This window comes from Echinops telfairi, unplaced genomic scaffold, assembly GCF_000313985.2.
Source record: "Echinops telfairi isolate 266 unplaced genomic scaffold, ASM31398v2 ScPeMD7_3;HRSCAF=10, whole genome shotgun sequence".
NCBI classification, from domain to species: Eukaryota; Metazoa; Chordata; class Mammalia; order Afrosoricida; family Tenrecidae; genus Echinops; species Echinops telfairi.
The window spans coordinates 21,374,553-21,386,580 of NW_022103899.1; the positions used below are offsets into that span (position 1 = coordinate 21,374,553).

Consider the following 12,028-nt stretch of genomic DNA (forward strand, 5'->3'; position numbering starts at 1 on the left):
CTGAGCAAGTAGAGAATAACAGTAGCTCCCTTTAAGCGAGGCTTTTTAGCTTTACAAAACATTTGGTTGCACATGCCTAAACCGTGTCTTGCTTAAATTTGAGACTTTCTCCAAAACGAATTTGGTCACTCTTTTGATTTGTTTTATATATATATATATACACACACACACATGCTGCACAGTTGGGAGATGAAATGACAGGACAGGAATGAGACCTCTCTCCAATTGAATCCTAAGTTAATGCTCTTTCCATTCTCCACTGGTTTGGAGAAGCCCTGGTGGCCCATTGGTTAGGTGTTTGACTGCTAGCTACAGGCCAGTGGTTCGAGCACAGTGGCTGCTCTGAGGGAGAAAGATGCAGCAGTGTGTAGCAGCAGGGTGCTCAAAGGGTCCAGGGGATGCAGTCCTTCGGAACAGAGTCTGTCAGGAAGGTTAGGGTGCCGAGGGACGGCTCTAAGTAAGCTGGGAAGGATTTCACCTTGAACAGGAGGCAGAGCAGGGACCTGGTTGAGACACTGAACAAGGGACAAGGTGGCCGCAGCCACTCCCTTCCTCGTTACCAGTCAGTATCATGTCACCACTTGCCTCAAATGGATTCCAACGTGGTACAGTCTGACAGGACACAGTAAGCCTGCCTCATAGTATTCCCGGGGCTGTAAATCTTTACAGAGGAGCAATGGTAAAACAATGGCTTAATTATAGGGCTGCTAACTGCAAGTTTGGCTGTTCAAACCTACCAGCCGCTCTGTGGGAGAACTGTGAGATTGTTGGCTCCCTTGAACATTTAGTCTCAGAAACCCTGTGGAGCAGTTAGTTCGGCTCTACCCTACAGGGTGGCTATGAGGAGGACCTGACTCCCTGGCGGCTGATTTTTTTATTTAAATCCTTGTGGAAGCAGGTTGCCACATCTTTCTCCCTCAGGTTGGCTGGAGATTTGAACTGTGAATTTCATGCTAAATCCTATTCTTAATCCGGCAGGATTTTCTGGCAGCTCTCAGTCGGAGTACTGCATTTTTAAATGATAGTGATAGTTACATAATTTCATGCCAACTTGATAAATATAGTGAAGGGGTGGAGTTTAACCTGTCAATCAGGTCACAGTCTGATAATGCCATCTAGTGGGCATGACCTTCTCATGAGGATTCTGGGAACTACTTCTGTTTTCTCCCTGGACAAGGGCCACACACTTTCTCTGCTTCACCTTCCTGTTGACAAGCCATGTGGCAGAGACCTGGGGACACAGCCCTGTGATGCTTCCACTGCCATTGGATCCACAAGACTTTCCCCCCACCGGCCTGTGATCTTCCTGCACTCAGCATCATTGTATGTGCTGCGTAACAGGAAGTTATGGACCAGTATCGGACATATGCCTAATATTGGACTTATGGACTTGATCTGGACTGGGATGGGATGTTTTCTCAATATACAATTGTTCTTTGATATAAACCTCTCTCTTACACTAATGAAGGTCTCTGAATTTGTTTCTCTAGTCCACCTGGACTAACACAGTGATCCTCAGCAAAACTTTACTGGCGTGTGATATTTAAGGACATTGTTCAATAATTGCCACATTCTATTGGGTCATCTTACTTTGCAATGGGCACAAAAAATCTCTTCTAGTCAACTGGCCAGAGAGCTGTCTTCCTTTTTTTTTTTTTTTTTTAACATAAACAGGGAGTGCTTCTGATGATTTATCAGTGTGTTGAAACACTTCCATTGGTAATCTGTCAATTCCTGGAGCCATGTTTTTGCTAAAGCATTCAGTGCAGCTTGGCCTCAGTCTTTCAGCACCATCAGTTCTTGATCATTTGCTACCTCTTGAAATGTTTGAATGTCAACCAGTTCTATTTGGTACAATGATTCTATATTCATATCATCAGTTTTATGCTTCCTGTATGGTTCAATATTTTGCCTACAGAATCCTTCAAAATTGTAACTTGAGGCTTGAATTTTCTCTTTAGTTCTTTAGGCTTGAGAACCAAGCACTTCCTTCTTTTTGGCTTTCTAAATCCAGGTCTTTGCACATCTCGTGATAGGATTTTATGCTGTCTTTTGAAGTTGCCCTTTGTAATTTTATCACCAGGGTCTATCATTTCATATTATAATTTATATTTTCTAAATGTATTATATTCTAAAGGAAGAGTTCATATAGAATCTTTTGGCTACATAGTTGATTTATAAGAGAGTGAAAACATACATATATAAATCATTTTAAATATATTGGCCCTTATGCTTAGAAAGTAAAAGAGCAGTCCCAAAATTAAATGTTGGCAGTGATTTCTGCTCCTGAAGAGACCTTAGAGAACAGACAGCATTCCCTACCTGTCTATAGTTGGACGTGAAGGCTCCCAGGTAAGCCACAACTCCCGAGGAAATGAGGATATCACCTGTCAGGTTGATGTATAACTCCCCCAGCTCCAGAGCTGTTTGGCTCCACCGGGTTTTCTCACCTCCAAGGCCCCCAATCAGCTGCTCAGCTCTGTCTAGTTTTTTGCTGCATAAGTCAACCTAAAAGATCAAAATTAAGACCGCACCAACACCACAAAGTACAGTAAAATTTAAAAATCAATAAGAATATGCCTCCGAGATAATTTTTTTTAATTGGAAACTTCTGTCTGGATATATTTCTTTTTCTTTAAGTGTAAAAGAAATGTGACATATTTCATTATAAGTACTAGAAAGGCTAGAAAAAATATTGGTTTCTTCCTGTACAAGTTATATACCTGATAACAAATTATACAATTCATGATGGGTTTCCATCGAATGCAAATCATAACTCTATTTTCAGGCTAGCCTGACAGCAGGACACTGAAAGTTAACCAATAAAGGGCATTTACAAATACACGTGCTTTCCCTCCATTTTATAGAGTGTAGATTAATTTTATGTAAACATTTTTACAAACATTTCCCTCCTCATTTGACTCATTTGATTTAGTAGTTATTTTAAAGGTTAATGCTTAAAAGTTTTGATAATTTATGTTCATTTACAAAGCACTATTTTCAAGTTGTTAAATTGTGTCAGTCTATTTAGACACTTGCAATTAATCTTAAATGAGGGCATCAGTCAGTAGCTGAGAGCCCACTTTGTGCACAAGATTGCCAATCAACTTTTATCATGTATAATTAAGCAATGTGATAAAGAAGGATAATTATGGAGCTGGAAAACTTGGGGGGAAAGCCATTTCAATCTATGCAAAGGCAATATTCTGGCAGAGCACCTCTATTATTTTTATTGACTTTCTCTGTTTTATAGTATAATTATTCCTGCAGGGAGATAAATTTAAGTAAAGGCTATCTTGAGATTCAACAGGAAATAATTGGCATGAAAAGACAACTTGACTATCGAGATTACTTTGGAGAAAGAACCTCACACGTTTTCCAGTTCTTCCTACTTCTTCAGGAGCCCTGGTGTCATAATGGATTATACACTGGGAGGCTAGTGACAGGCCCACAGTCCAAACCCGCAGCAGCTCTGTGGGAGAAAGGTGAGGCTTTCTGCCCCTGCAAAGCGTTACACCCTTGCAAATGCAAAAGGGCAGTGCTACTTTCTCTGGTGGGGTTGCTATGAGTCAGAATTGATTCTATAGCAAATAGGTATTTGGGCTTTAATTATATATTTGTGTAGAATAAGTGCTGTCATACTAAGATATATAAAAGTATACCAGTCTACCTAAAGAAAAAATTTTAAAGGGAGATATGCATGTAACTGGTTATATATTTGATGCTTCTTAAATTTAAACTTTTTTTCTTTTAATGTCCTGTCTTGAAGTATCTTTGTCTTCTGAGTGTCCTTCTTCACCCATTCTCCTTTCAACAATGAACCGAATCAGGCCATAGATTACTAGAAGGTCATCATCCGACAGTACTACGTAAAGCTATATGAACTGTTTTAGCTGAAGGGGTTGTTGTGAGGATGAGATCGTACACAATGCTCTCATAACAGTTTCTTGCTCATAGCAGCCTCTCAGTAAATGTTGACTCTTGTTCTAGGTTGCACACTTTTTCTGGAATATAGTCAGGCATTAGCACTTAATCTTTTTACAGATGACAACAATATATTAGCTAGAGCAATGTTTCAAATCTAAAAAAACCCAGTGGTCTTGCTATGGTTCTGGGTAGCGAGCTCTGCCATAAACTTGTGCACAATCCAGGCTACTTAGGACTTGGCTTCTCCATTGCCATACTTACACGATGAAGAATCGGTTAAGTAATGTAGCCCAGCAGCCTAGTCACCTAAGCCAGAGACTTAAAAAACAGAATGAATTAGAAAGGGGATGAGTTAGGCTTTGGATTTACAGGAAACAATTCAGGATAGTATGTAAATTCTTATCACCTTGAAAGGTCAAGGGATTTGTTTCTATTACAATCACAACCGGGAAAACCCTCTGGAGCATTTCTCCTCTGTATCACCTGAGGGCAGGTCATCCTGAGTGGGAAAGGGTGCAACAGCAATGGATTCATGGTTTGGGGTTTGGTATGGAACCAATTAAAATATAAATGTTTAAAAATGTCAAAACATCCTTAACTTGCACACCAAACAAAAAGAAGCCAGCAAACATTTTAAACTGGTGAACCAAACAAAATCACGTTTGACCTGCAGACTGTTACTTGCCAAACACTGATGTAGGAGAGAAAGCAGGATTGGGTACTACATATGCATTAGCACAAGCATTATTCCTGTTCGCAGCAAGTGAAAAACATACTCATCTTGGTCTGTTATCGTAACATACCTGGTTTTCCAAGTCAGCTTTCTTTTGCTTATTTAATTCCAGTGTGTCCTGAAGCTTGGCCAGCTTGACCTGCACCTCATGAAGGACCGCCTGCTTCTTCTTTAGACCATCCATGGCAATCTTAAGCTCCCCTTCGGCTGCAGCCAGTTTTATCTTCTTGGGAGCGACTATTTTCGCCACTCTACAAAAAGTAAAATTGGTAAATATTCATTTAACATTCTACTTGCAGTTCCTACCACTGAATTTACTTTTCTAATATCCATCCTGCTCACCTAAAGCATGTCTTCAGGTAAAATTGACTTGATCCCATATTTCCCCTTAGGAACGCTCTAACCCAAGCCAACATGGAAGTAGTGACTATTCAAGTAGATATCAAATACACATTGTTTTCAAGTAAATATTTTACAACTGAAATAAAATAATTGTTGCATGTTAATTTTAGTAATTTCCACAAAGAGGAATAGGATATTCAAACAGAATATCATACTGTTAGTAGGAACTTACCTAATTGGTGATGGCATAATTCTGAGGAGCAGAATGTGAAATATTTTATCATTTTCATTTTTCTTTAATTTCAAAATATAGCCCTATCCCAAACCAGCTAGCTTATAAGTAGATAGGGATATCTACAAAAAGAGAATGGAGGTGAATTCCCTTACTACTATGAAGAACAATGCTGTGTGTTTGTTCGATGGCTTGTATTGTCATGATGCTGGAAGCCATGCCATTAATACTTCAAATACCAACAGGATTGCCATGCTGGACAGCTTTCACCAGAGCTTTCGGACTAGCAAGAAGGACTGGGCTATATACTGAAAAAAATTGGTGTGTGAAGATCTTATGAATCACAAGAGAACATTTTCTGATGAATGTTGGAAAATGAGCCCCTTGGGTTGGAAGACCCTCAAAATATAACTGAGGAGGGGCTGCGCCCCCAAAGTCAGTCAGTGGTCAGACAGCAGTCAGATGCCTAGAAGGAGACTAGGTGATATGAATAGTATTCAATCTATATGATCATTTGACACAATCGCTATAAAAGCTGGCACCAAACACGAATGCCAAAAAATGGAGAAATGGAAGATTATTACCAAGTTCTGAAGTTTAAATGGATCAAGCATGCAATAAAGATTCATTGATAATTACTTTTCATTGGAATGTAAAAGGTGGAAACAAAATAGCTGTTGGAAAATATAGCTTTGGTTATAGAAAGAATGCCAGAGATCACATTACAGAATTTTATTTTTTTAAATAACATAAATACCTATATAGACCTCACCAGATGAAATACACAGGAACCAAATAGATTGTAACTGTGCAAAGGGGCGATAGAGAAACTCAGTTTCATCAGTCAGCACAGGAAGAGGGGCCAACTATGAAATAGACTCTCAACTGTTCCCATATAAGTTCAAGCTGATGTTGAAGAAAATTAAAAATAGTCCATGAAGGACAAAGTACAACCTTGAGTGTATCCTATCTGAATTCAGAGACCATCTCAAGTACATATTTGACACATATAATGCTAGTGACTGGAGACCAGAGGAGTTGTGGAATGACATCAACGACATCGCCTACAGGGAAAGCAAAAGGTTATTAAAAACATTAAAAAGGAAAAAAATAAGACCAAAGTGAACATCAGGAGAGACTCTGAAACTTGCTCTTGATCACAGAGTAGCTAAAGTGAATGGAAAAAATGATGAAGTAAAAGAGCCGAAGAGTTCAAAAGCAGCTTGAGAAGTCAAATTCAAGTCTTATAATGAAATGAGCAAAGACCGAGATAGAAACCCCAAAGAGAAGAACATGCGCAGCATTTCTCAAGCTGAAAGAAGTGAAGAAATAGCTAAGCCTTGAGTTGGAAATTGAAGAGTCTACAGGTAAAATACTGAACAATGTAGGAAGCATCAAGAGAAGATAGAAGGAATATACACAGTACTGTCCCAAAAAGAACTGGCTGATGTTCAAGTACGGCAAAACACCAAACCAAACCCCCTGCACTAAGTCAATTCTGACTCATCATGACTCTAGTGATCCTGTAGGACACGGTAGACTTAGCTCTGTGGGTTTCTGAAACTATAACTATTTGTTGAAGTAGAAAGCCTTGTCTTTTTCCTGAGGAGCAGTTGGTGGTTTTGAACTGCTGATCTTGCAGTAAGCAGCTCAACACACAACCACTACCACAACAGAACTCCTGCACATAACCAGAGGTAGCATATAAACATGACGAGATGGAACTGATGAGAGAATTCCAAGCTACGGTGGAGGAAAACAAGGTTCCAGGAATCAACAGACTATCAATTGAGATGTGTTAATACATGAATAAAATGCCGTCTGCCAGTGTTGGATACTTTCACCATACTCATTCAAACTTCATGCTGAGCAAATAATCCTAGAAGATAGTGAGCAAATGATTTTCTGATTAAAAATGGCCAATGCCAGTCCATTTCAGCTCACTAATGCCCAGGAGATTGACTTTTGTACATTCTATTTCATTTCTGATGACTTCTAATTTTCCTAGATTCAAGTTCCAATGATTAGTAGATGTTTGCAGCCGTTTCTTCTCATTTTGCATCGAGCACCGTCAGCAAATGGAGGTCGCAAAGGCTTTGCTCCGTAGACTTTACTCCATGCATGTGATTATGGTCGACTCTGCTTTGAAGAGGCAGCTAGCTCTTCCTCGGTCATATTTTGAGTGTCTTCTAACCAGAGGGGCTCATCTCCTGGCACTGTTATTGCCAATGTTCTGCTTCGATTCTTTACTATTAGACCTTCCACATTTGACAATGCTTGTTGCTGTCCATAATGTTTTCAGCAACTCATTTCTCTGAAGTGGACAGCTTATTCCCTCGTTGCCGTCTGTTCTTAGCCTGGAAGCTTCGCTGAAACGTTGGTCTGAGAGCTCCACTTATACTGGCTAGAGGCTTAGAAAAGGAGGAAGATCCTCAAGGAGATGGCCCCGCCCAGTGGTTCCAGCAACGGACTCAAGCACCGCCCACAATGACTGCGAGGCTGGCCCGGGATCGGGCGAGTGTCATTCTTTTTTAACCGGTTTGCTGAATCTTGACCAAGTCAGTGCTACTTGGTAATATAACAAATACTTACCTTGCAAATCGAGTCAATAATGTTTACTTGAAATAAACATGAAATTAAAATTCACCATCAAAATATTAGCATGGCCCCTACATTTTAAAAACATGCACTGTATATGTACAATGATTCAAATTGGCTTTGTGTTTATCATAACAAAATGAATATAAACATCTTATGCTGGCTGTTTTTTGAAGAAATAATGTTTTACTCTGATTTGATATACAATATCCTCATACAATAATCAACAAAGGCTGTCACATAAATAATGGCTATTATGCCAGTTGCTGTCAAAGTTCAGTCCAAGAACCCTTGTGAGTCCTCAATGTACCTTTCTATTCAAGTGGCCTATGAGGGCCTTCCTTGTCTACGTAAATATCTGTGTGAGGCATAATTTTATTTATCTACTTCCATCAAAACAAGATATCAAAGCAGACCAATTTTTAAAAAATTAGTCCAATTGTCTTTAATTAAATGAGGTATTATACGAGATTTATTAAAAAATATAAACCAATGCCACTCTTTTCTGTTGTTGTTTTTTAATGTAGATTTCTCAATGCAGAAAAATCTTTAAAAGCCCAAAGGCTGCGTAAGGTGAAAAACTGTGAGAGAAGGAAAACTCCGATAAGTTCTACTAGCACAGAGCAATAAAAGCGTGGTAAGGCTGCACCCAGCACAGGCAGAAAACGCGTGACAGCTGCAAACACAAGGCAGTCCCAGCGAGCCCTGGCTCTCCCAGGGTCATCACGTAAGTTCCTTAAGTAAACCTCTAAGGGTTTCCTTGCTATTTTCGGAAAACAATGAATAATTTAAACGATCTAAAAGATTTCTTTCAGTTAGGTTTATTTTGAGGGTGGTAAATAAATGAAAGCTTACTGGAGTCCTCGATCATGTTTAAACCCACAGAAGGTCATCGAGTCCCAGATGTCTAAGATCTACGGTGCTCTGTATTTTGATTGGTGTCATTTTGCCCCCAATAAAAATGTAAACACAGAGCAGGTATTAGACATGACTTTCTATGGAGCCTTTCACCTACATAGCTTGTAAGGTTCAAAATACCTAAGTGACCAAATAAGGAAATGAAACATACCAGCATACCAGTTAGTTTTCTGCTTATCAGACTTACTTATCATATGAATCCATTGCTATGACCCATTTGCACAGCCCTTCTGCCGCGGTGGAAGCATTTCTAATCTTTTCTGGAACAAAATCTGGATTTGGAATATAGTTTTTTCTTATAATATTCATATAAGCGGCAGGTATATTGTCCTTGTCATATTCATGAAGTGACTGTAGAAATCTGATGTCGCCCAGAAGTCTCTTAGCTGGACCCCAAAAATCTTCTATTTTTTTTCCAGAGCCTGATGGGTCAGGGATTTTGTCAGATTTGATGCCTTTCAAGATACAGATAGCTTCCATCACCAGCTTGACGCCAGCAGGAGGACTCTTCATGGACTTCACCACGGTGATATCCTTCAAAGAACAACACACTAATTACTTAAAACGAAATGTCTGCTAATTGTAGTTGGTTCCTAGTGTCAGAGTAAACCCTAGCATACAGAAGATTGATCGATCCATGTGTAGAAATGATGGTAGAATTGTATCAAAAGAATATTGAAAAGATTTCCCAAAGGAAAAGTTAACAACATAGAACCAAAAAGGGAAGCTACCCATATTGGATAACACATCAAAGGGATATTTGGATGTCACAACATAGAGCTAGCTAGCTTATGAAAAATTATGAAATATATGCTCAACACAAACATTAAGACACATGGGAAATGTACATATAGACTGTATAGAGCTGCTGAGAAAATTTTTATTTATATGATCTAAATTATTTTCTATGTGTATATGCCACAAACCAGATCATATGCTGTATTTTAAGCATTGGAATCACATTACACAAAACACACATGTACTATTCCTGCCTCTTAGTAGGCCACTGGAGATCCCCTTGCAGAGGGGTCTCGGGGAGGAGATGAGCCAGTCAGGGTGCGATGCAACAACAATGAAAAATAAAATGAGGACCTAATGTCGGGGGTTTAAATGGAGAGAAAATGTTTTGAGAAACGATGTACAAATGCGCTTTACACAATTGATGTGTGTATGGATTGGGATAACAGTTGTATGAGCCCCTAATAAAATGTTAAAAAAAAAAAGAAAAATACAACTTTCCTCTAGTTCCTAAATGTTTCCTCCTCGCTCCCACTACCATGACTCGAATTCAACCTTGCAAGTCTGGCTAGACCATATAGGAACTGAAAATACAGGGAATCCAGGGCAGATGAGCCCTACAGGACCAGTGGTGTGAGTGGCGAAACAGGGAGGGTAGAGGGAGAGTGGGTAGGAAAGAGGGAACCCATTACAAGGAACTATATGTGACCTCCTCCCTGGGGGACAGACAACCGAAAAGTGGGTGAAGGGAGACGCCGGACAGGGCAAGATATGACATGAGGGAGGGGGGATTGGGGAGGGAGGAGAAAAATGAGGACCTAATGCCGGGGGTTTAAGTGGAGAGAAAATGTTTTGAGAATGATGAGGGCAATGGATGTACAAATGAGCCCTAATAAAACGATTTGAAAACAAAACAACAACAAAAAACTAGATAGTAGAGCTCCTTCCATGCTAGTAAACATTTGTGTACCATGATTCTAATTTCCCCATATTTATCATAATGATAAGAACTGAAATGTTGAATTAAAAACCTTATACTTCTTATTTTTCAAAACTGTGGCACCTTTTGACAAACTGTTCTCCAGAAAGTATTAAAGGTGCTCCTTTAACTAGACTCTTTAGAGCACTGGTAGTCATTCTATAGGTCAAAGAATTTTGCCTCAATTTGTGTTTCTTTAAAAATGGATGAGGTAGAATGTCCACTTATATTTACTATTTTCACTTTTTTCTTTATATTTTTTCTTTTTTTATTATTGATTTGCAAGAGATCTTTACATAGAAGACACATCATCCATTTGTCTATGATGTGTATCAATTATATTTTGTCCATGGTCTTTCTGGCAAATAAAATTTTTAGATTATTATGTACTAAAATGTATCAGTCTTTATTTATTTATCAGTATTTATTAGGAAAATACAGAGGGGTATAAAATTAAACTGCACAGTAGTCTCTTTCTAATTTCTCTCATACAGAAAGTATTTTCAACTCTCAGATTTCAAACATTTTGACATACATTTTCTGAAATTTTATAATAATGTTATTTAATTTTTCAGTCAGCCTGAAATCCATTTTGGAGTATGATGTGAGGAAGCGATGTAACATTTTCCCCTTTACTGCCACCCAAACTTTAAAAAAAATAATTTTATTGGGGGCTCATACAACTCTTATCACAATCCATATGCACACCCATTGTGTCAAGCACATTTGTACATTTGTTGCCATCATTCTCAAAAGATTTGCTTTCTTCTTCAGCCCTTGGTATCAGCTCCTCATTTTTCCCCTCCCTCCCTCATGAACCCTTGATAATTTATAAATTATTATGACATCTGCCTTCACCCACTTTTCTGTTGTCTGTCCCCCAGGGAGGGGGGTTATATGTAGATGATTGTGATCGGTTCCCTCTTTCTCCCCCACTTTACCCTTACCCTCCTGGTATCGCTACTCTCATTATTGGTCTGAAGGGTTCATCTGTCCTAGATTCCCTGTGTTTCCAGTTCCTATCTGTACCAGTGTACATCCTCTGGTCTAGCCAGATTTGTAAGGTAGAATTGGGATTATGATAGTGGGGAGGGAGGTGGGGAAGGAAACATTTAAAGAACTAGAGGAAAGTTGTATGTTTCATCATTGATACACTGCATTCTGACTGGTTAGTCTCCTCCCCGAGACCCTACAGATAGACTTTGGGTCCCCACTCCATACTCCCCCTCATTCACAATAATATGATTTTTTGTTATTTGATGTCTGATCTCTGAGCCCTTCAGCACCTCGTGATCACACAGGCTGGTGTTCTTCTTCCATGTGGGTTTTGTTGCTCCTCAGCTAGATGGCCACTTATTTATCTTCAAGCCTTTAAGAACCCAGATGCTATATCTTTTGATAGCTGGGCACCATCAGCTTTCTTCACCACATTTGTTTATGCACCCATTTGTCTTCAGTGATCGTGTCAGAAAGGTGAGCATCATGGAATGCCAATTTAATAGAACAAAGTGTTCTTGCATTGAGGGAGTAAGTAAGTGGAGGCTCAATATCCATCTGCTAC

At 39.2% G+C, this 12,028-nt stretch overlaps 1 protein-coding gene across 1 annotated transcript in view; it reads right to left on the bottom strand.

Annotated features, from left to right (window-relative positions):
- Nucleotides 1-12,028, bottom strand: part of DNAH7 (dynein axonemal heavy chain 7) — a 255,888-nt gene that overhangs the window by 89,021 nt on the left and 154,839 nt on the right. The window contains exons 44-46 of the mRNA XM_004701731.2: nucleotides 8,938-9,284; nucleotides 4,731-4,911; nucleotides 2,323-2,508 (exon numbers count right to left, since the gene is read on the bottom strand). Of these exons, the coding sequence (XP_004701788.1) occupies nucleotides 2,323-2,508; nucleotides 4,731-4,911; nucleotides 8,938-9,284 (714 nt within the window). The remainder of the gene's footprint in view (nucleotides 1-2,322; nucleotides 2,509-4,730; nucleotides 4,912-8,937; nucleotides 9,285-12,028) is intronic.